The sequence below is a fragment of the Panthera pardus genome, unplaced genomic scaffold (genome assembly GCF_024362965.1).
Source record: "Panthera pardus isolate Hobbes unplaced genomic scaffold, ASM2436296v1 HiC_scaffold_18, whole genome shotgun sequence".
In the NCBI taxonomy this organism is placed as follows: Eukaryota; Metazoa; Chordata; class Mammalia; order Carnivora; family Felidae; genus Panthera; species Panthera pardus.
Genome location: NW_026526743.1, coordinates 1,973,075 through 1,998,362, shown reverse-complemented (window position 1 = coordinate 1,998,362; position 25,288 = coordinate 1,973,075). Strand labels below are relative to the sequence as shown.

General features: G+C 59.2%; 2 protein-coding genes across 5 annotated transcripts; both read left to right on the top strand.

The window, feature by feature from the left end:
• The first annotated feature begins 3,530 nt into the window (after positions 1–3,530).
• GNG8 (G protein subunit gamma 8) lies at positions 3,531–9,228 on the top strand. 4 transcript variants are annotated; one of them, XM_019425912.2, is made up of 3 exons: positions 3,531–4,238; positions 8,759–8,844; positions 9,031–9,228. In XM_019425912.2, exons 1-3 carry the CDS (start codon positions 4,196–4,198, stop codon positions 9,157–9,159), a joined length of 258 nt encoding a protein of 85 aa, XP_019281457.1. In that variant the 5' UTR covers positions 3,531–4,195; the 3' UTR covers positions 9,160–9,228. The 4 variants fall into 4 exon arrangements, with proteins under 4 accessions (XP_019281457.1, XP_019281461.1, XP_019281460.1 ...); XM_019425916.2 differs by lacking the exon at positions 3,531–4,238 and adding an exon at positions 5,592–5,651; XM_019425915.2 differs by lacking the exon at positions 3,531–4,238 and adding an exon at positions 6,652–6,818.
• A 5,849-nt stretch (positions 9,229–15,077) lies between these two features.
• On the top strand, positions 15,078–19,373 carry PTGIR (prostaglandin I2 receptor). The gene is made up of 2 exons (XM_019425917.2): positions 15,078–16,225; positions 17,314–19,373. The coding sequence occupies exons 1-2, from the start codon at positions 15,458–15,460 to the stop codon at positions 17,698–17,700; spliced, it is 1,155 nt and encodes a 384-aa protein (XP_019281462.2). The 5' UTR covers positions 15,078–15,457; the 3' UTR covers positions 17,701–19,373.
• Positions 19,374–25,288: the final 5,915 nt, after the last annotated feature.

Sequence of the window (25,288 nt, the reverse complement as noted above, 5' to 3'; positions counted from 1 at the left end):
TTGGCTCAGGTCATGATCCTAGGGTCCTGGGATAGAGTCCTGCGTTGGGCTTCATGCTGAGCCTGGAGCCTGCTTGGGATTCTCTCCCTCTCCCTCTCTCTCTTCCTCTCTCTCAAAAAACAAAAACAAAAAACAAAAAACAAATCGGTTTCTTTGATGGTTATAGTACTATTTAACTTTTCTATTTCTTCCTGTGTCAGTTTTACTAAGTTGTATTCTTCTAGGAAATTGTCCATTTCATCTCCATTTAGATGACATTTCCCTATCATTGTATAATGATTGTTTTTTAAAGATTTTATTTATTTTATTATTTTTAATTTTTTTTTTTTTTTTGAGAGAGAGTGTGTGAGTGAGCAAGGGGCAGAGAGAGAGGGAAAGAGAGAGAGTGTGGAGCCCGAAGTGGGGCTCAAGGTCACCTGAAGCAGGGCTCGAGCTCACCCAAAATGGGGCCGGAACTCACAAACCCTGAGATCATGACCTGAGCAGAAGTCGGGTGCTTAACCCACTGCACCACCCAGGCGCTCTAAGATTTTATTTTTAATTAATCTCTACACCCCACGTGAGGCTTGAACTTACAACTCCAAGATGTAAGGCTTGAACTTACAACTCCAAGAGTTGCATGCTCTACTGACTGAGGCAGCCAGGTGCCCCCCTCACTGTATTATTATTATTAGCTGCATAAGAGTCCACTGTGGGATTGTCAGCTCTCCCAATTATTTTGCTGTTAGGGACCTTGCTGCAGGAATGTCCTTGTACATACCTCTATGTGCATATATGTATGTATTTCTGTAGGCTTCACTCCTAGAAATAGAATTGTTTGGTCATTAATGTACACTCATTTAAAAACTTTTAATTGAGGGACGCCTGTGTGGCTCAGCTGGTTGAGCATCCGACTTCGGCTCAGGTCACGATCTCATGGTTTGTGAGTTCGAGCCCCTTGTCGGTCGGGCTCTGTGCTGACCGCTCAGAGCCTGCAGCCTGCTTCAGATTCTGTGTCCCTCTCTCGCTCATGCTCTGTCTCTCTCTCAAGAATTAAAAAAAAAATTAAAAACTTTTAATTGACATTGCCACACTTCCTCCCACTAAAAGCGCCCTCAGCTGATATTTTCATTTCTTTTTTTTTAACATTTTATGATTTTTTTTTAATTTTTTTAATTTTTTTTTTTTTGAGAGAGAAACAGAGTGCGAGTGGGGGAGGAAAGGAGAGAGAGGGAGACACAGAATCTGAAGCAGGCTCCAGGCTCTGAGCTGTCAGCACAGAGCCCGACGTGGGGCTTGAACTCATGAGCTGTGAGATCATGACCTGAGCCAAAGTTGGACGTTCAATGGACTGAGCCACCCAGGCGCCCCTCCCATGTTCTGTTTTAATTAGCATGTCTCTCTCCCATTCCCTTGAGGCAACACATACTTTGGTATATTCATTGGCCCACTTGTAATTCAGTGAATTGCCTGTTCATACTCTTTGCCCATATTTCTATTGGATAAGTTCAATAATCATACCCATTTCATGGATGGATAACTAGAAGTTTGGGGAGGGGCCATTACTTACCCTGATCACACAGCAAGAAGGAGGGAGTTAGGGCTAGAACCCATCCCCCACCTGACCCCACAGTCAGGTGGAGAATGGTATTTGTTCTGCTTTGACTTTGGGTCTAGATGGGTGGGTCCACCTCTCGGTAGCTTTGAACTCTGAGAGAGCAGGAGACCAGGCCAGCTGTGCTCAGCTGCATCTCCACTGCCCACTGAGGCACTGGGGAAAGAGCAAGGAACAAAACAGAAAAAAGAAGTTTCCTTCCTTGTGGAGTTTCCATTCTAGAAGGTGGGTGGGCAGTGTGTGTGTATGGATAGACAAGTATTTCTTTTTGCATACCAATGAATAAAAGTCATTTTTAAAAGCTTGCCAAGGGGCGCCTGGGTGGCGCAGTCGGTTAAGCGGCTGACTTTGGCTCAGGTCATGATCTCATGGTCCGTGGGTTCGAGCCCCGCGTCGGGCTCTGTGCTGTCAGTTCAGAGCCTAGAACCTCCTTTGGATTCTGTGTCTCCCTCTGTCTCTGCCCCTCCCCCACTCGCACTCTGTCTCTATCAAAAAATGAATAAACGTTAAAGAAAAAAATTTTAATAAATAATTAAATAAAATAAAAGTTTGCCAAGGGATGCCTGGGGGGGCGCAGTCGGTTAAGCGTCTCACTCTTGATCTTGGTTCAGGTCATGATCTCACGGTTCGTGAGTTCAAGCCCAGCATCGGCTTCTGCACTGATGGTGTGGAGCCTCCTTAGGATTCTGTCTCTCTTTCTCTCTACCCCTCCCCTGCTTGTGCTCTCTCTCTCTCTCTCTCTCTCTCTCAAAATAAATAAATAAAGATTTTTTAAAAATTGCCAGGAAAAGCCACTGCTTGTCAGGCCTTCCTTTGGGAATATTTGCCTCATCTCCATTCCATAAAAGTGGCAACTCAGAAAGGGAAAGGGACTTGTCCAAGGTCACACTGGCCACAGGGGTCAAAATGGTTGAAGTACACCTGGATGACCTTTCTTCTTGCTTAAGATTTTGGTACAAACTCATTAAAAAAGAATAATAATAAATAAATAGCAGGGGGGCGCCTGGCTGGCTCAGTCTGTAGAGCGTGTGGCTCGTAATCTCAGAGTCCTGTGTTCAAGGCCCACATTGGATGTGAAGCCTACTTAAAAAAAAACAAAAAACAAACAAAAAAACCCCACCAAAACCAAAAAATAACAGCTAACTGTGAAATTGAGCATTTATTGCATGCCAGACTCTATTCTCAGTGACTCAAGCCTCACAGCCTCGAGGGTATATTAGAGAGACGATATATGGATACTAATAGGCCCATTTCACAGATGGGGAAACCGAAGCACAGAGATGTTAAGTAACCTACGTGAGGCTGATAAGTAGCAAAGCCAGAATGTAAGTTCAGGTTGCCTAAGAGTCTAGGCTCTTAAGCGCTGTCCGACATAGCTTATATGGATTCTCTCTAGAAGGCTACAAAAGGAACTGCTTACAGGCATGGGAGCTGGGGGGCGGGGCAGGGGCGTTGACATAACAAATAAATTCTGTAATTTGCTAAAGGTGACAAGGATTATGGGGGAGAACTGAGCAGAGCTACGAGGAAATTGGGTGGGGTGAGGGAGCAGAGATGTTTGTGATTTTCAGTAGAGTCATCAGGATGGTCTCATTGAGAAGGGGACATTTGAACAGAGATCTGAAGGAGGTGGGGGAAGTGAGGCATGTGAATAGCATGGGTGACGGACAAAAGGGTGGGAGTAGCCGGAGGGGGGGGGCAGAGAATCCTAGTGTCTGTCACATTGTGTGGGGCCTCATGGGCCATGGTGAGGATTTGGGGTTTTACTTCGAGGGAGGTGGGAGCCATGGGAGAATTCTGAGCACAAGAGGGACTTAGGAGGTTTTTTTTTGGGGGGGGGGAGGTGAAAGGGTTAACAGCTCTATTGAGATATAAGTCACATATCTGGGTGCCTGGGTATCTCAGTCGGTTAAGCTTCTGACTCTTGATCTCAACTCAGGTCTTGATCTCAGGGTTGTGAGTTCAAGCCCCCAGCTGGGCTCCACGCTGGGCGTGAATCCTACTCAACAAATAAAAAAGTCAAGGGGCACCTGGGTGGCCCAACTCTTGGTTTCAGCTCAGGTCATGATCTCTCAGTTCTTGAGTTCGAGCCCCGCGTGGGGCTCTGGGCTGATGGCATGGAGCCTGCTTGGGATTCTTCTCTCTCTCTCTCTCTCTCAAAATAAATAAACATTTTTTAAAACGTTGAGATACAATTCACAGACCATAACATTCACCCAAATCGAGTTCAGTGGCTTTTAGTGCGTTCACAGAGTTGTACAGCTCTCCCCACAATCAATTGAAGAATATTTCCATCCCAATAAGAATATTTCCATCCAGTATCTCCAGCCCTGACAACCACTCACCTACTCTCTCTGTCTCTGTATTTTGGCCCATTCTGGACATTTCCTACAAAGGGAATCATGCAATAAGTGACCTTTTGTGGCCGACCTCTTTCACTCCGCATGATGTTTTCAAAGTTCATCCACATGGGAGCACGTACCACGGCTTGATTTCTTTTTCCCGCCGAATGATTGTCCATTGTCTGGACGGACACACCACGTTGAGCTTTTCCGCTCCTCGGCGGATGGACATGTGGGTTGTTTCCACTTTGGGGCTATTATGACATTCAGGGAAACATTCAGGTACAAGTGTTTGTCTGGAGGTATGTGTTCATTTCTTTTATGTAGATACCTAGGGACTGGAATTGCTGGGTCCTACGGTGACTCTTTAGCTGCTAAAAAACTGCCAGGCTGTCTCCTACCCTGGCTGTGCCGTTTTCCTTCCCACCTCCTCGCCAACACGGGCTATTATCTGGGGGCTCCCTTTCAAACAGGGTCCCTCTGGCTGCTCTGTGGGGCCCCGGATGAGGGAAGCCAGCGAGGAACTGTGGCTGGACCGGAGTGCCAGCCGCAGAGGAGGCGAGAAGTGACTGCAAGCCGGAGTTCATGGCAGTCGTAGCTGAGCCTGCAGTAGGAGGGGGTTTGGCGGATGGGGCTCAGTGTTGGACGCGCCGAGTGTGAGACACCCGCGGACACCCAGCCGGGAATATACAGTGGGCCATTGGGTATGGGACGCTCGTACCACTCCTGGCGTTCACGGCCCATTTCTTGAATAATTAAAGTCAAAGCGGAAGCCGAATCCAGGGTCTCGGTTTCCCCCTCCGGAAAATGGGCACAATAGCACCACTGACTGCTAGGCTCTCACGAGGCCGGGGCGACTCCTGGGCAGCACAAGGCGGGATTGCACGTCTGAAAACTGAAGTTACACGTCGGGTGGAAAGACGGCTGGGGGCTGCAGCTCCGGCGAGAAAGGGAGGGCATTTAGGTACGGTTCGAGCAGCGTCTGTCCGTCTCCCCCCCCCCCCCCCCCGCCGGCGTCTGGCCGCCGTCAGAAAGCAGGATAGGAGATTGGGTCGTCACCCTGGCTTCCCCCACTCTCAGCTGGGTTTCCTCCTTGGGGGCGGCCGGGGCCAAAGTCGCTGATGGAAACCAGCTGCGGGAGGCGCAGAGGCTCGGCGCGCGCCCAGGCCCCTCCCCGGCGCCGGCAGACCCCGCTGAGGGGGGGAGGACGAGGGCGCCCTGGCTCCCCTCCCCCCTTCCGCAGCCGGGCCCGGGGCCCTGGCACGTCCGGCGCGCCTGATGCTTTCCAGATGTGAGCCCGGTTCCCTTCCCCCACCTGGCCCTGTGGCTTCCGCGGGGTGGCGGGGGGAAGCGGGGAGTCAGGGTCGGATACCCTCAGATCACCGGCACCCGGGCGGTGTCCCCTCCCCGCTCGGCTCGCGTCCCCATCCAGTCGGCCAAAACCGCGTAGGGAAGAAGGGCTGACGGCGAGGAGAGGCTCCCTCCAGGGCCTCCCCCTGCTCCCCCAACGCCCGCCCCTTGGGGCGCGCCTCTGCCAGCCCACGCCCCTCCTGGCCCGCCCCCCCGGACGCGCCCCTCGGGGGAACCCCGCCCCTCGCCACGCCCCCCAGCATCGCCCCTAGGCCACGCCCCCGGGGCCCGCCCCGCAAGCCCCACCTCCGCCACCGTCCCCGGCGGGAGGCTTGGTCTGCGGGTTGGTGTCTCCGTGCGCTTCTGTGCGTGTCTCTCGGGTGTCGCTGTTTCTCGGTCCCTGTCTCGGCCTCTCCATTTCTGTGTGTCTCTCCTCTATCCTGCATGTCTCTGTCTCTCTGTCTTTGCGATCCTCGGCCTGTGTCTGTCTCACCTAGTCCCTAGGTGTCTATCTCTCCAAATTTGTCTCTGCGTCCCCGTCTCTGTCGGCCTCTCCCTGCATCTCTCTCCCCTTCTCTTTGAATTTCTCCTGTCCCAGTGCGTCTTCAGTTCTCTCCCTCTGGCCTGCAGCCCCGCCACCCTGCTGTGTCCCGGCGTCCCTCCCAGGTCTGCGTCCCCCGCCGGCCCCGCGGGGACGCCCTGCCCTCCCAATTTCCACCTCCGCCTACGGCTTTGGTGTCGGCGGGCCGCGGGCGCCCCCGTGTGGCTATCGGGGGCTGTCACGAGAGGCCCGAGGGTTGGGTATGGGCGCCCCCAGGGGTGTGACCAGTGCAAGACAGAGACCCTGTGGGTGCCCCTGGTGACCCCGGGGAACGGCGTGCGACGCCAAGAGACTGTGTGAGCGTGTACTACCGCGAGCTTGTGACGTTGTGTGTGTGGCTGTGTGACCTGGTGACATTTTGTGACAACCAGAAATGGTGTGTCTGTGAAACCGTGTGTTACGCAGAGAGGCTGTGTGCGACTGAGTGTGTGTGACATGAGAGGTCGTGACACGCAGGTGGCTGTGGGGGACGCCGTGAGGCTGGATGTGCCTGCGACACCATTTGGGGGACTGTGACATCAGGAGGCCGGATGTGACAGCGAGAGGTTGTAGGGCACAGTGTGCAACATGGGGAGGACACGAGGGCTGTGGGGGTCACAGGGTGACAGGGTGAATGAGTGTGACACACCCAGAGGTGGCGTGAGAAGGCAGCGTGACGGGCCCCGGGGCAATGGGTGTGACAGAGGGACCACGTGAGTGTGACCGTGTGTGTCCGCCACGCTGGTCAACTGTGAGAAACTGACGATGTGCGACACACGGCAGGTGGGACAGCGAGAGAGGCAGCGCGCCACTGTGCGGGGCACTCGGAGATGACAATACGAGAGAGACCTTGTGCGTGTGTGTCCCTAACATACTGGGTGACGGTGAAAGCGCGGGTGAAGTTGCCACCGGCTGTGAACACGACAGAGAGAAGTTCCAACTGCGTGTCAAGGTGTGTGACGTCTTGAGACATGGCGTGTGACGCGGCCGAGCTGTGTGTGCCCATCTGAGACAGCGTGTCTGGCTGCGGCGCGTGAGGCGGCATCGGTGATGCTGGGCCACACCAGGAGAGACGGGGAGCCCCCGTGCGTGGCGCTGGGGGGAGGGGGAGGGGCCGCGACTGTGACGAGCGAGCGCGGGTCAGTCGTGAGACTGTGTGGCCCCCGCCGCCGCGCGCGGGACAGAGCGTGCACGTCGATCTGAGGGACGGCGAGGGTGAGCCTGTGTGCTGGGAGGGGTGTCTGTGACGGGACGACGCAGGTGGCCGGCGGGACGGGGTGGGAGAGCACGTGTGCTGGAGGGGCCGCGCGGGACCCGCACCCGAGGTCCGGGGGACATGGGGACAAGTGCAGAGCGTGGGGCAGGCACCCTTGAAGACTGTCTTTCCCTGCGAGTGAGCGTGTGCGTGCGTGTTTGAGAGGGACAGAGGCAGAGATGGAGAGGGGGACGGACAGAGAGAGGGGACCCAAAGAAAAAGACCCAAGGCGGTGGGCGGGGGGGGAGCGGGACAGCGGTGGTGGCAGCAAGGAGGAGGCGGGCCCTCAGGGGCTGCGCCTCGGGGGGAGGGGGCGGGGCGGACTAGGGAGCGTGGGGGAGGGGGGGAGGGGGACCCAGACTCGGTCTCCCAGGCTCTGCCACCTGCCTGCCATCCCGGCCCTGAGCAGCAACAGGTAGGAGGCTCCGGTCTCACCCCACGGCGGATCCCTCTGCCCCATCGCAGCCGCCATCTGTCCCCCTAGGAATGAATGAATGCGTGAATGAATGACTTCCTACGTCTGCGTCTCCGCCAGTCTGTCTCTCCCCAGCCCCTCCATCCCCCTCTCTCTGTCCCCCTGTCCCCTCTCTCCTCTGTCCCTTTATCCACCCCCCACCCCACGCCTCTCTCTGCCCCTCTATCATTGTGCCTTCCTCGGTCCTTCCCTGTGCCCCTCCCTCTATCCTTTCCCACCCCCTCTCTCCACCCCTCCTGGACCCTCCACCTCCCCTTCTCTGTCCCTGCCCTGTCCCTTCATCCCCTCTGTCCCCCCCTGGATCACTCTTTTTTTTTTTTTTTTTTGACCCCTCTCCTTGTCCCCCCTCCCCCCACATCGCTTCATCCCTCCACCTCTCTCTCCCGCGCCCCAGTCTCTTTATTTCTTCCGTGCCTCGGTCTTTCTGTCACTCTGTGGCTCCCTCTGCCCCTCCATGTGTCCCTCTCTCCATCCTCTCTGCCCCTCTCCCAGTCATGGCCGAGTTGCCCGCCGCACCCCACCCCCAGCCCTCTCTCGGGCGGCTAATGAGCAGAGGCGCCTTTGAGGTGGCCAGGCCGGGGGTGGGGGAGCTCCCCAAGGGGGCCGGAGGGGGCAGCTGCTGCCAAGGCCCTAATGAGGCCCCCTCTGCGCCCTTCCCGCCGCGATCTTAATTCCTTGTTCTCCCCGAGCCGCCGCTAATTGGCCTGGGGAGGGCCCCCCTCCTGGCTCATGCTCTGTCCCCGGGGGCTGAGGACACCTGGATCCCGACCCAGCACCTGTGGCCCTGTTCTTTGGTCCCTCCCTCCACCTGCCAGGCAGCCTTATCACCGGACTTCCCTCGGGCCTTCCCTCGTCCGTCTTTGTCCTTCCCTCCATCTAGGTACCCCGTCTCTGCACCCCTCCATCCCTCCTCTGGCCCCTCTGGCCCTCCCTTGGCCTGCCTCTCGGTCGCCCATCTGTAGGTCCCTTCATTCCTCCTCTTTTCTCTGGTTTCCTGTCCCTCCCTCCACCTCCGGGCGCCCCATCCGTACGCCCTTCCATCCACACCCCTGTCGCCGGGTCCCACTGCCGCTGCCACCCCTACCTGGGGACCCCGGCTTGTCCTAGCCTACCCCGTCAGCCCCTACTCCCGCCCGGCGTCTAAACTCTTCCCCGCCCTTAGCCATGTCCAACAACATGGCCAAGATCGCGGAGGCCCGCAAGACGGTGGAACAGCTGAAGCTGGAGGTGAACATCGACCGCGTGAAGGTGCGGGGTGGGCTTGGGGAGGCCGGAGGGAGCTGCGGGGCCGGGGGCCGGACCCCGCGCTGTTGGAGGCGGGGCCCGCGGGAAGACCCTCTCCGGAACTGGGCGGGACCCGGGGGCGGGGCCGGGAAGGGGCGGGGCGGGGGCGGGACCTTGGGCGGAGAACGGACCGCGCCCCGGCGTCCGCAGGTGTCGCAGGCGGCGGCCGAGCTCCTGGCCTTCTGCGAGACGCACGCCAAAGACGACCCGCTGGTGACGCCGGTCCCCGCCGCAGAGAACCCCTTCCGCGACAAGCGCCTCTTTTGCGTCCTGCTCTGAGTCTTCGCGACGGCTTACCCCCTCCCTCGCCAAAGAGTGAATCCAATAAACGTGGCGGCTGTGGTGGTACCTGTGCTTTTGGGGAAACTGAGGCACGCACAGAGCTTGGGGCCATCACGGGGGACCCTGTCCCTCCACGGCCCTCCTGAGTGTGTTTGGAGTGTGTTGGGGGCGAGGATGTGTGGCGTGGGGGGGGGGCGTTGTGGATGGGGAGGGTGTACCGGAGGAAGTGAGCACCCAGGACTCTGACCTGCACTGGGCCCTCCGCGACCCTGAATTTATTTAATCATCCCCACAGCCCCAGAAGGCAGCTGGCTACTTGCATAGTATCCATTTTGCAGGAACCAAAGGAGGTTCCCTCACTCCAAGTTACACAGCTGGGAGGTAATGAGGGGTAGACTGTGGCCTCCAGCGCTGAACCCCCGAACCCCTGAGCTGGCCCCTCTCCTCTCCAGGAGCCCCCATGCCCACCCCTCCTTTCCCTCTCCCTGAGTGACTCCACCCCCTGCCACGGGCTTACCTCTGTCCGTAGCACTGACCTCTGTTCATTCATTTGTCCCGTTCATTCTTCCAAGCCCTCCCTGAGGACCTACCTACCTGCTCTGTGACCAGCCCTGTTCTGGGTGAAGCCGGGGACATAGTTGGGACCGAGACAGCCCTTGGCTTTGCCCTCTTGCGGCTCAGAATCCAATAGGAGACCCAGACCTGTCCCCAGATAGTGATGACCCAGACAGGGCAGGGCTGGGGTCGGGGAGCTCCGAGGGAGCGCTTGACTCAGGTTGGGCGTCGGGGAGGGCTTCCTGGAGGAGGGGACATCTGAGCTGGGACATGGTGGTAATAACACTTGGGGACCCAGAGGAGAGAGAAGCGTGGCTGGAGGGAGAGGAGACAAATTGAGGTGTGACGTTCCTCCCTTCGGTGGTTATTTTCTTTGTTCTGGGGACACAGGGCTGCCTCAGTCACAGTTCCTGCCCTGTGTTTCTCACTTCACACATTGGTGGCCCACAGGACATTTATAGCCTGCAGTTATATATATATATATATATATATATATATATTTTTTTTTTTTTTTTTTTTTTTTTTTGGTTCTCTACTTTTGGCCTACATAACGTTTAAAAATGTTCTTGACTTGGTTGCCAAATTGAAAAATAGGAGTACTTCACATAAAAGTCCTTATTTCTGGCTTCTCCCAAATCGGAAGTTCTGGTGACCTCAGGCCTGCCTGAGTCCTCGGGGTGACCCGGAGGCTGGGGGATGGGACACGGGCTTCGGGGTTCACCAGAGTCTCCGCCCCTGTCCTACCGTCTCCTGGTCCCAGGGGGTTCTTACCGCGGCGTGAAGAGAGTGGGAAATGTCTTGAAGGTCGAAAATGAGGAGACGCAGAACGCAGACCCGGTGAGGTGGCTGGAGGGCCACTGAGTTAGAGACACCCCCCCCCCCGCCCTGCCCCAGGGTCCTCACATGCTTCCTCTTCTCTCCAGAGTAACACCTGTGCTCCTCAGCTTGGGGCTACCGGGGTGGGGGGGGGTTGCTGGACCCCTGGACCTGGATGGAGCCCCGTCACTGGGCCTCCCCTCCCTAGAGGGGGCCATGCGTGCTTCTGGCGAGCGCTCCATTATTCACATCGGATTGGGGTCCCCTGGGCCCCAACTCTGAGCTTCCTGCTGGATCGAGGCAGAAGCTTCTGTAATTACATCTCCCTCCTGCCTCCCACCTCTCAGCCGGCTCCAGCCCCGGTTGCATCATGTCTGTGGGAGCCCCGGGGGAGACTGGGGACAGAGAGAGCCAAGGATGAGCTGGGGAGGAGGGATGCCGGGAGGGAAGTTGCCAGAGGATTCTGGAATTTCTCAGACCCGGCCTCCTTGCCTCTTAGAACCTGAAAGGCGAAGGAATCTCCAATTGCAGGACCTCAGAGGGCCGGCATGCTGGAGTCTTTCAACCCCGGGGGGCCAGAATCCTCTTCCCCTGTCCGGCTAGGATCCAGAGCTCTGCACCTCACGAGCGTAAGGATCTCTTGAGCCTAGACTGTTGGGATTTTTAGACCCTTTCAGCTTCGAAATCTTGGGGCTGTAGAGCGGAGATCCCTTCTCCTGACTTCCTGACCCCGTGTGGGGAAGGGAGGGCGGGCAGGAAGGGAGGACTACCTGGAGGAGGCGGGGGAGGCCGGATGAGCCGGACAGAGCAGGTCCCGGGCGACCAGCATCCATGCGTGCAAATCTGGATAATCTTGTTAGCGGGTATGACTCGGGAGCACCGGCTTCTGGTGACCCGCTGCTCTATCCGGCCAGCCCCAGCTGTGAGGTCAGCTCTGGGGTCAGAGCCAGGCCAGGAGGCAGAGAGGTGACCGCCTGGGGAAGTGATTGCTGTCAGCAGTCCCCTCCCTCTTCACCCCCAACCCCGAGGGCTGCCCCTGCCAGGCTGTCTTCCCTCTGTACCCCACAGGCCCTGAGCAGTGCTTGGTTCTGCTGAAGGGGTCTGGGGGCGGGGTGGCCCTGAGCCACAACTGTGACCATCACTTCCTTGGAGTCCTGTTTCTGAAGCCCCAACCTCACTTAATTGTTGGATAACCCCTCCCCCCCCCCCCTCCAAAGACCCGGTTTATCCCCATGTTTCAGACGTGGCATCAGGCACAGGGCGGTGACATCACCTGGCCAGTGGGGGCTTGAGGTGGGAGTGGGGGCCGACGGATGAGCTCTTCCAGAAGCGACTGGAGGTGTCGGGAGGGGGCTTGCAGGACGGAAGTGAGGGGCGCACCCCCCACCCCCCCGCAAAGGCAGGGCAGGGACGACAGGGGAGAGCCCCCTGGAGCAAGGGTGAGAGGCAGAGTCTGGCGGGTAGGCAAGGGCCCATTTGCGGTGCAGGAAAGGGCGGTGGGCAGAGGAAAAGGGCCTCTGACTGAAGGTGTTGGGACCTGCCGATGAGGGACAGGTCAGGATGGGCACACAGCGGCTCCTTGCAGCAGCCCGAGGGCACAGGAGGACAGGTAGGCTTGGCAGGTGTCAGAGCTGACGCGGCTGTGCTCACTCCTGTCTGTGCGTGGGGCGGGGAGGGGTACAGGGTGGGTCCATCCTTCTCCCTTCTCCCGGGGCAAGGTCAGGAGGCTGGGAGCCAAGAGAGGGTTGGGCCCAGGGCAAGGGGGGGACGTGAGTTCAGCCGCAAGGCCAGATGCGGCCCAGGCAGGCAGCCGGAGGCCTTGGCCAACAAGCAGGGGTGGGGGAGACCTGGGGGGCGCAGATGACTCAGGGGAGGGCCTGCCGGTCCAGGCTCCAGCTCTGACCTTCCTCTCCCTCCCCCCTCCCCTTGCCGCACACTGAGGGGGGCCGTGCCTCGGAGCCCCTCTGGGGCCCTGCCCCTGGGCACACAGTTAAGCGGGTGGGAGTCTGTGGAAGGAATAACGACCGCCAGCAGCTACCTGAGGGCTGCCTGGAGGCGGGTGGGGTGGCTTCTGCCCCCACTGTCCACACCACGCCCCCAGCAAGAGGGAGGCAGCCACTCGAGGAAGGAGGACATCAGGGCTGAGCTAGACCAAGTCGTTGTCCGGAGTCACACAGCAAGTGGCCGGCGGGTGGCGGAGGTGGGGGGGCTTCCAGAACCCGTGTCTTCCCAAGACGCCGGGCAGCAAACCTTCCCTTGCAAACCGACGCGGGAGACACAGCCACGAAGAGGCCCATGGGCCCGCGGTACCCAGGCGCCGACACCCGCAACAAGACGCATCAGCGGACACCGATGGGCGAGTGGACCTTCGAGGAAAGGGACACCAGAGTGCACACACACACACACACACACTCACAGCGCTCTTCCAAGGCTCACCCGGGTGACACTAATCCCACACAGACCCGCACGTGAAGGTCACACGTCCACCACGGTCCCTGGCACACCCCGCCCCCGGGTGCCCACCCCGCCCCCCGGTGCCCACCCCACCCCACCCCCGGCCCCACCCTGCCCAGGTTCTGTGCCGGCCGGCGCCAGCTGTCCCTGGGCTGTCCTCTCCTCTGCCCCTCTGTCCGCGGTCCTTCTGGGGACGCCTGAGTCGCGTTCGACCAGTGCGAGAGGGAGGAGGCTGACTCACCCCCCCGGGGCGGCTCCTTCCCACGGTTCCCCCGCCCGTGGAAGCCGCCTGCCCCCTCATAGCACAGCTGGGGTGACCTTTCACCCCAAGGCACCTGCAGGAAGAGGAACCCTTTGTGGCCCTTGCTGCAGGCGTGGCCCCAGCTGGGCAGGATGTCAGGGTTCCCAGAAAGTAAGTGGAAGTGTGTCCAGCACTGACATTGGCCCCGGGACAACAGGCCCCCAGTGGCACAGGTGGATAAACTGAGGCCTGGAGGGGGGGCAGGGTGTGTGAGGCCTCACTGGGCATGGGAGCAGAGTGGACTTCCTGAACGCTTCACGTCCCCAGTGGGGACAGGAAGCCAGTGGGAGGGAGGCTCCAGGAACCGGAGCTACCCCCGCCCCCCCCCCCCCCAACTCCCCTGATGCTTCAACAGGACAGAAGCCTGCCAGGCGTCATCTTTCATTAATATGATACAACTTCCTGAGTTCCCTCTGGTCTGTCTGGGGACCGCAGAGCATGGGGCGGTGGCAGGTTGGTGGGGGGGGGGACCACATAGCTAGGAGGCCTGAGGCCCATACACACGGGCGCCCCCCCTCTCAGAGCCTCTGCTATGGCTGGAGCTGAGGCCGGAAGCCGGGATGCCAGCTGGGCATGGGCGATAGGGAGAGGGGGAGAAGGGGTGCGGGGGTTGTGGTCACTGAGGGGCCTGGGTACAGAGAGGGGAAGTCTGCAGCTAATCCCTCCTGGCCTTGGACATGAGGCAACACGGACACAGGCTCTCTCCTTGTGACAAAGGGGGGCTCTGGGATGGGCCACTGGCCGCGGTTGGCCGCCAGGCCCGTGAAGCTGGTGTTAGTGGTGGGATGGGGACAGGAGCTCAGGGCAAATGGAGTTTGTCATCCCTCTAACTCAAACGGGCCTCCCCTAAGGGGTATCCGACAGGGTCTCGGGCCCTTAGGGGCGGGGAGGCTGAATGCGGAGCTGTTGACTCAGTGGGAACCAGGACCCGTTACCGGCTGTGCTGGCAGCTGGGACACGCAGGCCGACCACACTGGCCCGAGGGTGGCGGTGGCCGGGGGTGTGTTTGGGGTGTGGGAGAGAACCATGTGACAGTGATGTTGGAGTCTTGGACTGCCGTCTGTGGCCAGAATTATTCCTGGAAGTCAAGGTCACCAGAGCTTGGCCTAAGGGCCTGGGATTGCTGGAGCAAGAAGCCGGAAGGTGGGAGGGCGCTCCCCTTTGGTGCTCTTGGAAGCCCTGGGTCCCCCCCAACCCCCCACTCCCCCCCACACCCGACGGCGGGGACACCAAGTCCCAAGTCCCTCGAATCCCTCTTCCCAGACTCAGCTGGCTGGGCGAGCTTGAAAGTTGGGATGGGCTCCAGGGACTGGCATTTTTTCCTCTGGCTCGGCCACCTCCTTCTCCAGCCTTCTGGAAGGAGGGAATTGTGTCCGGGGAACAGAGATCGCAGTAATGCCTGTAAAACACTACATCGGGGAGGAATTTCCTGGTCATTTCTCAATCCCTGGGCAGTGTCCTAACCCCGGGGCCCGGAGCCCAGAATGGATCCCAGAGGCCACCCCCAGACGGCCTCTCGGACCGGTCAGCTGTGCCCCTTAGGTCTCGTCCCGGTGTGCCCCCGAGTGTGACATTCAGTGGTCCCCACGCAGGGCCACCGGGGAAGGGAGAAGAGCAGAGAGAGACCCTCCTGCGAGGAAGTGGCAGGTGGCTCAGTGAGGGCACCTGGACCGGGCAGGGGAGATGGACAGAGCCCGAGGTTGGGGAGGGGTGCCTCTAGAGCAAGCAGGGGAGGGGAAGGCGGGGCAGAGGGAGGAAATGAAAAAGCCGGGGCCAGGCGAGGAGGGAGGGAGGGAGGGAGGAGGAGGGAAGCAGGGAGAAGCTGACACACACAGACCAACACAGACAGACACAGACCTCGGCTGACAGGAGAGCGGGGGACAGAGGAGGCACTGAGAGAGAAGGCAGACAGAGGTGCGGTGAGGAGGGGAGGGAGAGGGAGAGGCAGAGGCAGAGAAGGGGTGGGCAAGGGAGAGGACAGAACCGGGAGAGGGAAGGGGGAAAGACAGGGAGAGAGAAGAGAGAGGCAGACAGACCGACCGGTGGACCTTGGGGTTGACCATGGGGAGGGCGGTGGGCATCTGAGTGGGGCTCGGGGGGGGCAGACCCGGCTCCCCCTCATCCCCCCCTTGTCCCCTGGGGACCCCTCTAGTCCAGGAGGCAGGGGGGATGGCGGATTCGTGCAGGAACCTCACCTACGTGCGGGACTCGGTGGGGCCAGCCACCAGCACCCTGATGTTCGTGGCGGGCGTGGTGGGCAACGGGCTGGCACTAGGCATCTTGGGGGCGCGGCGACGGTCACGCCCCTCGGCCTTCACCGTGCTGGTCACCGGACTGGCCGTCACCGACCTGCTGGGCACTTGCTTCCTGAGCCCCGCGGTGTTCGTGACCTACGCCCGCAACAGCTCGCTGCTGGGCCTGGCCCGGGGCCGCCCCACGCTCTGCGACACCTTCGCCTTCGCCATGACCTTCTTCGGCCTGGCCTCCACGCTCATCCTCTTCGCCATGGCCGTGGAGCGCTGCCTGGCGCTCAGCCACCCCTACGTCTACGCCCAGCTGGACGGGCCGCGCTGCGCCCGCCTGGCCCTGCCTGCCGTCTACGCCTTCTGCACCTTCTTCTGTTCGCTGCCCCTGCTGGGCCTGGGCCAACATCAGCAGTACTGCCCGGGGAGCTGGTGCTTCATCCGGATGCGCGCCACGGAGCCGGGCGGCTGCGCCTTCTCGCTGGCCTACGCCAGCCTCGTGGCCCTGCTGGTGGCCGCCATCGTCCTCTGCAACAGCTCCGTCACCCTGAGCCTCTGCCGCATGTATCGCCGGCAGAGGCGCCACCAGGGCTCGCTGGTGCCCGGGCCCCGGGCGGGAGAGGACGAGGTTGACCACCTGATTCTGCTGGCTCTCATGACGGGCATCATGGCCGTGTGCTCCCTGCCTCTCACGGTGAGTCCTCTCCGCAGCTGGAGGGGGAGGGGGAGGGGGAGGGGGAGGGCGGCACCCGGCTCTGTCCTCCGGCGGTTGCGCCCGTTTCACGGATGGGGACGCTGAGACCACCCCCCCCCACCCCCCCACCCCCCGCCGACGAGGCCGGAGGCTTTGTCCGTGGCCAAGCAACTCCCAGCTTTCCGGAGAAGTCTCCCCCCCCCTCCCCTCCCGTGCTTCTGCCCTCTTGGACCCCTGCTGACCCCTGGTCTCCCAGCCTTGCACATCTCCGGCACCCCTCCAAACACGCCCCAACCTTCCCCTACCCCCGCGGTGATGACAAGGTCCACGGTTCATTGCGCGCTTGCTCTGGGTCCACCCTGTGCTCTGCGGTTTACAAATTCTCTCCGGAATAATCTTCAAATGACCCGTTGCACCCATTCCACAAGCACTTAGCAAGGAACGGAACAAAGTTCCTGTCCCGTCGCTATTTTTACCGGTGGAGGGTCATGTGTCTTGCCCACATTCGCACAGAGCCAGGTCTGGACCCCAGATTCCAGGGTCTGCTTCCCCCCCGCCCCGGCCCTTCCCACCCCAGCCCCACTCTCCCAGCCTTGCCCCTTCCCTGCAGAGCCCCTTGCCTGCTTCTCCAGGGAACTGGAACGTGGCAAGGCCACCTGGTCATCCGGCCCTGTATTCTGGGCCTCGGCTTCTCTTTCTGTAAAATGCGACGGCTGGGCTAGATTTGGGGGCCATCCAACCTTAGGGGGCGGGGGTTACGGACAACTCAGAGGCTGGAAGGTGTGGAGACACACACACACACACACACACACACACACACACACGCAGGGGCCACGGCCCCGGGACACACCCACACAACCCCAGCTCTGTCCCTCTAGGCTGGTACTTTCCTGGGACTTTCTCTCCCTCCGCGCCCCGGATGCATTTCTCACTTAGGTTACATCTTATCTTATTTCCTTCCTTTTCTAAAGGGCGCCCCTCCCTCATTCCTGCCAGCGACCCAAGTGGAAGGAGGGGCGTGAGGGCGGGGGTGTGGGGGAGGGTGGGGGGTTCACGGGTGCTTCTTAATGCCCTCGCCCTGTCCCCAGGTCCGAGGCTTCACCCAGGCCATCGCCCCGGACAGCAGCGAGGTGGGGGACCTCCTGGCCTTCCGGTTCAACGCCTTCAACCCCATCCTCGACCCCTGGGTCTTCATCCTCTTCCGCAAGGCTGTCTTCCAGAGGCTCAGGACCTGGTTGTGCTGCCTCTGCCCCAGGCCTGCCCACGGCGACTCGCAGACACCCCTCTCCCGGCCCGCCTCGGGGAGGAAGGACTCAAGGGCCCCCACTGCTCTTGGGGGGAAGGAGGAGAGATGGGTGCCCCTGTCAGCCTGGGGCGAGGGGCGGGGGGGACGCTTACCCCAGGCACAGCGATCCGCCAGCACCACGGGAACGTCATCCAAAGAGGGGTCGGCGGCCGCCTGCTCCCTCTGCTGACCCGGCTGCCGCGATCTCCTGCCCTGTGTCCCGGAAGCAGGAACCGGACACACAGGGGCGGCACGGCCGCTGGTGGACAAGCGGGGATGGGTCTCGGGGTCCTTGTCTGCTGGAATCTCGACCCCCTGAATGCGGGGGGTGATCAGCTGCTATTCCCCTATGTCTCCTTCTTCAGGGTGGCCACGGCAGGCTCTGGGAGAAGAGGGAGGGACAGAGGGGACGTTTGTCCTGGAACACAAAAAGAACAGGTCTCTCAAAATAACTGGGGGCCTGGCCGGCCCGCTCTGGTCCTCGCTTGCCCATCTATCTCACTGTCTAAATATTTAGGGGCGGGAAAGTTCCCAGAAGCTTCTGTGCAGTCAGGTCTGCTCTGGTTCAGGTTCTGGCTCTGATCCTCATCCCTTCGGGGTGCTTGGCTGGCCCGCCCCCAAACCCCAGGGGACATCCCTGCCCTCTCCCAGGCCACTCCAAAAGCCACCCTCTCTGCTGCCTCATGAGAACCAGAGATTCTTGGACAAGCTCCCTGCCTCCCCTCACTCCTGATTTCCCATCAAACGTGGAAGAGATGGGGCGGGAGGGTGGGGGGGAACCGGAGGAAGGAGAGATTGCCATATGCTAGGTGACACTCTGGACACGTGCCTGGGAAGCTGCATGGCTTGGTGGCCTGCGAGATGTGGACTGCGGGGGCGGGAGCCCGGGTGCTGGTGGAGACGAGGGCGGCCCGAGGACAAAGGCACGGGAGTTACGGATCCCAGGGACCACCCGGGCACAGGGACGCAGACCCAAGTCCCTGTGCCTGTCCCTGAGTAAACAGCCGCCCGCTTACTTACAAAGCCTGACCTCAGCTCATGTGTCCTCGGAGCCCTCACAAAAATGTCATTGATTCATTCCACAAATAGCGGGCACTGACTCTGCAGGTATTGGAGACCCTAGACCAGTCTCTGCCCCGCCCCGGGACTCCGCTGGGGTGATCGCCAGCCTTCTGGCTTCTGGCTTCAAGGCCGTCGCCTGCCCACCGAGAGGCCCGAGATCAAGGGTGCTTGAGAGGGAGCTGACTGACAGGAAAGGAAGTGGTGTTTGGGGTGGTAGGCGGTGAACAGAGGGACAGCCGGGACAGCCTTTTCCCCCCAGCCCCTCCCAGTTCCCCTTTGTAGTTGCTCTAGGGTTAAACCATAAACATGTACCTGGGGAGGGACCGGAGAGGGAGGCATGGGCCTCCCATAGAGATAACAGCAGCTGACATCATTGAGTCCTCTGCTCTGCCGGGGGGGGGGGGGGTGCACCCTCTCTCCAGCCTGATCTTATTGGAGCCTTTCCACAGAAGCTGGAGTCAAGGCCCAGAGAGGACAATCGCCAGCCTTGGGTCACACAGCGAGGAGGAAGCACAGTCTAAGGGCGCAGTTGATCTTTCTATCTCCGGAACCCAGCTCGCTTGGCTAGTGGCGGTGCCTCCCTGGGCCCTGGCTTCCTTTTGTGCAGAAGGGCGATGATAACGTAGTATTCAGTTCACAGGGCTGTGCTCAGGATTACCCTGTTCCCCCTGGAAAGCAGCGTAGCACAGTGCTTTCCTGGAATAAATACCCCAAGACGCGTTACTGTTACTGCCGTCCTTGCCGCTGCTATTGTTGTCTGTGGCTTGAAACGTGGGTTGAGAAAAAGCAACACTTTGCTTCCGTTGTTTCCCCATTTCTTTTCTTTTTTCTTTTTTTCCCCAGCCACTATGATTTGAATCACATTACCAGAGAAAGAGGGGTGTCTGGGAGAGTTAAAAAATAGGTCCAGACGATTGTCTCTAATGGCCATGGGCTTCCTTTCGGGGTGATCAAAACGTTCTGGAACTAGGTAGCATCGATGGTTGTACAACACTGAAAATATACTAAACGTCTCTGAATTGTACGCGTTAAAATGGTACATTTTATGTTATGGGCATTTACCACGATAAAAAAAAATGCTAAACAAAATGCTAACGTGATGCTAAAAAAATGCTAAAAAAAATCGAGCGTGTGTAGAAACTTTTATGACAGTCTTGCCAGAGTGACCTCTTGGTTGAATTTAATAATCAAAAACTTGACTTGTACAAAAACCAAACGGGGGGCCAAGAAACATCAGGTGGTCTGGCCTTTGTCGCCAAACCTGGCCCAGCCTCAGTGAGAACCCACCCAAAGGGCCCTTGGAGGGCGGTGGAGAAAGGATGGGGGGTGGGGGGGGTGGAGGGATTGCAGAGGCGCATTTTGGGTTGGAGGCAAGGGAAAGGGGGCCTGCCTGTCCAGGCAAGACCCCCAGGGGGCGCCCGTCTCCTCTCTCTGTGCTGTCTAGGAAAGTGGGTCAGTTCTATCTGGCCTCTTAGGGCTCCCTCAATGGCAGCACAGGGCTGGGCAGTTGAACCCACAGCTTTCAAGCCTGAGGTGGGTGTTATTGTCATCCCCATTTTTCAGATGGCTTTTTTTTTTTTTAATGTTCATTTTGAGGTGGGGGAGGGGCAGAGAGTGACGGAGAGAGAATCCCAAGCAGGCTCCGAGCTGGCGGTCATCGCAGAGCCCAAGGTGGGGCTCGATCCCACCAACCGTGAGATCATGATCTGAGCCGAAATCAAGAGTCGGACGGCGCCCCTTGGGGCTGGTTTTCTGCTGGTTTTTAACCACCAGGCCTGACTTCTCAAGAGTCTGTCCCCCCCCTCTGCATCCCACTGTTTAATCGCCGACCCCATCACCTCATCTTCCAGGCCAGGGGTTTTCAAGCATTCCTCGCCCCAGCTCCCAGCAGCCCCTCCGGGATGATTTGGAAACTCCTCTCCTGAAGCTGGTGTCCTGACCCCTGACTGCCTGTGTATTCTCTTCCACAGTCCCCGGCCCAGCGGTCATTCCCCTGCTTGCCAAGCTCCGAGGGCTCCCTCTGGTGGCGGCCAAGGGACAGCTCCCTCCCTGTCTTCTCAGCCACAGCAGACAACCAAGGTTTCCCCGAGAGCCTGCGCAAGACCTATGTGGCCTCCACCCCTTTGTTTATTGAGCTCACCCTTCCTGGAACAGTGTTTCCCCTTTTCCAACCCTCATAAGCACCCTGGCCCTTCAGGTCCTGCTTAAACTATTCCTTCTCCTTTTTCCTTCTTAAAAATTTTGTTTTTAAGTAATCCCTACACCCAAAGTGGGGTTTGAACTCACAACCCTGAGATCAAGAGTTGCACGTTCCACCAACCGAGCCAGCCAGGCGCCCCACTCCTCTTCGCAGAAGACTCACTCACTCCTATCTCAGCACTCTCGGCACTTTTTGGGCAGGTCGAGACTGTGGTGCTGGGGACACGGCAGTGACAGAGACGGCCCTGGCCCTGTTCTCCTGGGGCCCATAGTCCAGAGTGGGCGGGGCTGAGAGATGGGGGGTGGGGTGCAGTCTACGGGGACACCAGGGAGGGCTTCTTGGAGGAGGGGGTGGCTGAGTGGGACCTGAGGATTGCCAGAAAGTGAGCCCGGGAAAGAGGAATGTTTCTGTCGTGCTCAAGGTGCTGTCTCTGGCCTCAGCCTCCTGCTCATCATTAACTCAACAGATTCCCTGGAGCCCCCTGGGTGGGGGGAGGGGGCCCAAGGCTGCTCTGTGCCTGCTGGGGATATGGCAGTGACGGGACGCCACCTTGGCCCCATCTCACTCACTGCCCAGTTGGACGACGTCACAGAACTAAGCCTCACGATAAGCAGAAAAGATACAAACTTGCAAGCTGGGATGTGCTGAGAGCACAGCACAGGCATCTGGGAGAGCAGAGCCGGGGGGCCTGCCTAGCATGGAGTGGGTGTCAGGAAGCGAAGGAGACTTTGTTCATTTATAACTTCATTTTAGTCATTTTGGACTTCCTCTGGGAAGGCACTCGGCCTGGCCCACAGATGGGACTGGTGCGCGCGTACAAACACACACACACACACACACACACACACACACACTGGTCTCCACCAGGGGCAACTCTCGGGGGCTTTCTACAGCCATTGCCCCACCTGCTGGTCACACTGGGGATGACACTTAGTGGTCCCAGTGGCCACTACCCCTGGGAGGGGGGGGAGGGGGGAAAGTGAGGGGGCCCTGGGTGGGCGGCCCCCCCCCCCCCCCCCCCCGCTGGGTCACCTCGGCTAGTCACCTTCGAAGGACAGGTTTGAGCTGGCCTGGCAGACCTGCGAGTCTGAACTGGAAATGATTCCCATTCCAAACATCTCTCTACTCGGGGCTGGAGTCAGCTCCCTCAGTGCCTGCCTTGTGTCCATTAGAAGCTCTGAGTGCCGTCTGCGTGTCTTTGATTAATAAAGAATGGGAAAGCGAAGTCATGATTATTTAATAGCGCAGCCTGTCTGGGAGTAAAAGTCTTTCAAAACATAGGGCCCAAGGGGGAAAAACGATGACAGGCAGTAGAGCAGGGCAGGCAGTGCGAGGCGAGGCGGTGGTTAAAAGCATTGGGTGTTTGGGAATCTGAATGATCTGGGGTTTGGGGACCCGGTTCGGCCACGTCCAAGAGGTGTGGTGCGGGAGGCTTTACCCGCCCGGGGCCCTCCAGATTTTGATCATTATTTTAGGGCCAGGTGCCCCGGCGCAGAGCATGTGCACCCCAACTGGGTGCGGAGTCTCGTTCGGACTCAATCTCGCCCGTGCGCCAATTAAATGAGACGTGTCTAGAAAGTGGTTGGCACAGCCCTCTGAGGTCGGTGGGTTTTTTTTCTTTAAATATATTTGTTTAATGTTTACTTTTGAGAGAGAGCATGAGCAGGGGAGGGGCAGAGGGAGAAGGAGAGAGAAGTGGACTCACTCGAAGCGGGGCTCGAACTCCTGAACCGTGAGATCATGACCTGAGCTGAAGGTGGATGCTCAACTGACTGAGCCACCCGCACCCCTATTTTTTTTTAAATACCAGTTTTATTTATTTTTTTGAGAGAGAGAGGGCACAACCGAGCGGGAGGCAGAGAGAGAGAGAGAGCAAGAGGGAGAGAGAAGTGGGATTCACTCGAAGCGGGTCTCGAACTCGTGAACCATGAGATCGTGACCTGAGCCGAAGTCAGATGCTTAACCGACTGAGCCACCCAGGCGCTCTGAAGTGGATGTTTTTATGATCTCCCTTTTATGGGATCATTACTATTTTCCATTTTGCAGAACGGTAAACTGAGGCCCACAGGTTATCAGGTAGGAAGTGGCACAGACGGACCGACCTTGAGGTTTGGCGAGCCCGCGGACTCTCTGTAGCGAGGGCTCACACGGCTTGGAGCCCAGTTCCGTGGGTCACCAAAACTTGTCTTCCTCTCAACTGGGAGACCAGAATTTTCCCCAGGTGTCCTGGCAGCTAAGAGAGCAGCTGCCCTCTCGGGGGTAGGGGTGGGGGGGGGGCAGGCTCTCATCCATCACACTCCACCTTCTCCGCTGCGCCAGAAGGCAAACCACAGCCAGAGGGTAGAAAAAGGGGGCCCAGAAGCTGGGGCTCTGGAAGAACGGCCTGCTGCTCCCGACTTGCGCACCCGCGGCGCTGGGCTCCGGTGACTGGCCCACGGCGGGAAGGCCCAGCCCTGGCCTGATGTCTCTGCCACCAGGAAGGCCCCCGAGGTTGGGCCCCGCTGCTGGCCTTCTCTAACCTCCAAGGCCAGGGATGGGGCAGCGAAAAGTAGTTGTTTTAAAATTCCACTCGGTTCAGTCCCTGTTTCCCTCCTGCCAGGTGGAGGAGGTGGAGTGTGGGCGGGTCAGAAGTTAGACCCTGTCCGTTAACGGTTCATCCCCTGCACCCCCTCCCCTGCACCCCCGGGGAACGGGGAGCAGGTGGGATTTGCAGTCGGGGGCGGGGCTCATGTTTGGCGGAGAGGATGGTTCCGCGCCTCCCCTACGGAACCACCGGACCCCAGCCCTTGTTTCTTCGTACCCCCGTGTCGTTTGGGGCTCGTTTCAAATCTCGTCCCGCGCCCTCGTGCCCTCTCGCCCTCTCCCAGTGAATGTCACCTCTTCCCCAGAGCACCCTGAGAATCCCCCAGCTGGGCCTCAGCCGGCTTGCTGTTGCCAGCTTGGGTCTGCCTCCTTGCTGTTCCCTGGGACAGCCTCCCTCCCAGTGTGAGCGCTCATCCTTCGGGTCTGGGTCTCGGCTCGACGGGACGGGATGCTCTCATGGCCCGAACTGGCCTCAGGCCTTCCCTGGCCTCATCTTGGGCTCCCTCGCCGGCCGGAGACAGGGGTCGGTGCACCCCCATCACTATGGTGAGCGCGCAAAGTTGATGGGCCACGCTGCGGGATCAGCATCCCGCCCTCAACGACCCGCACCCGTGAAATCTGGCTGGGATCAGAACTCCAGCTCAGAGGTCCCCTCTCGGCAGCCAGTGACAAGGACGAGGCTCTTGAGCGAGCGTGGAGGAAAGGCTCTTCCAGGGCAGGGCTGCAGGGCCCACGCAGGGAGCAGGCCCAGAAATAGAGGCGAGAGGGGAAGACCCAAGTCAGGTAGTCACTGTATTTTATTGGAAAACATTGATATATATTTTTCTTCACAGCTTGAACTGAACACAATATTGCCCGGTTTTAAAAAAAAAAAAACAACAAAAAACAAAACAAACAAACCAAAACCTAAACCAAAACACTCCGAAAATGTCCACAGCCTCACGCCTACCTGCCCTTAACCCTCAGCTCTTGGCTGGGTCTCCCACCAAGCCCCGTCCCTCCCCTCCCCTCCCCAGAGGCTGGGAGCCAGAGGGTGGGTGAGGAGATTCTCAAAGCTGGGCAGGTCCCAAGAAAAGCCACTTGAACGACCTGGGGGCGGGGTGTGTGTGTGTGTGTGGGTGGGGGGTGGGGGGGGCAAGATGAACTGAACAGAAAAAGGAAAAGAAGAATCCAGACGACCGAACTGCCCACATTGACTTACTTGTCCCAGAGGCGAAAATCAGAAGCAAGGTCACGGATCATGCTCTCCGCTGGGGGAGTGTGGGGGCAGGCAGGCGGGCGAAGGGAGAGAGGGCACAGAGACAGCACAGATGTTAAGGAGCCAACCAAGTCACCACGGAGAAGCGGGAGGGGCCGGCTGGCCAGTCCTCCGGGCAGCTAGCCGCCAACACCGTTTTATTGCAGGTATGTTCTCTCGAGAGCGTGGTGGGGCTCGCCTTCCCTCTCCCCACCTTTCGGCTAGCCCGGCAGGGTCTTTGACAGAATTAGTTTTAAGGGGCATAAAGAAAAAAAGAAAGAAAAAAGAAAACCAAACCCAAAGGATAACCTGTACATTACAAAGCAACATCCCCACATCCGTTCCAGCGAGGGGACCTCGGTGCGGGCGGGCGGGCGCCTCACGGCGGAGCGGCATGGGACGTTAGCACCAGGTATTTACAGAACAGCCGGAGATCGCTTTCGAAACACGGGTGTGGACAACCTGCAGAGCGGCCCGGCCGAGCGGCCCCCACCCAGCCCGACCTCAGGAAGTCGATCGGACGGTTTCAGAACAGCGGCCGGTGGGATCTGAGCGTGGTCCGCTCTGTCCGTCCCCTTGGGCGAGTCGGCCCCCTCGGCTGGTAAAAGAACGCCGGCTTCCGGGACTCCCTTGCCCCTCGACCCCCTCCTGGGCCACAGCCAGTCAATACCACAACTCCTCAACTCCCCCCAAGTC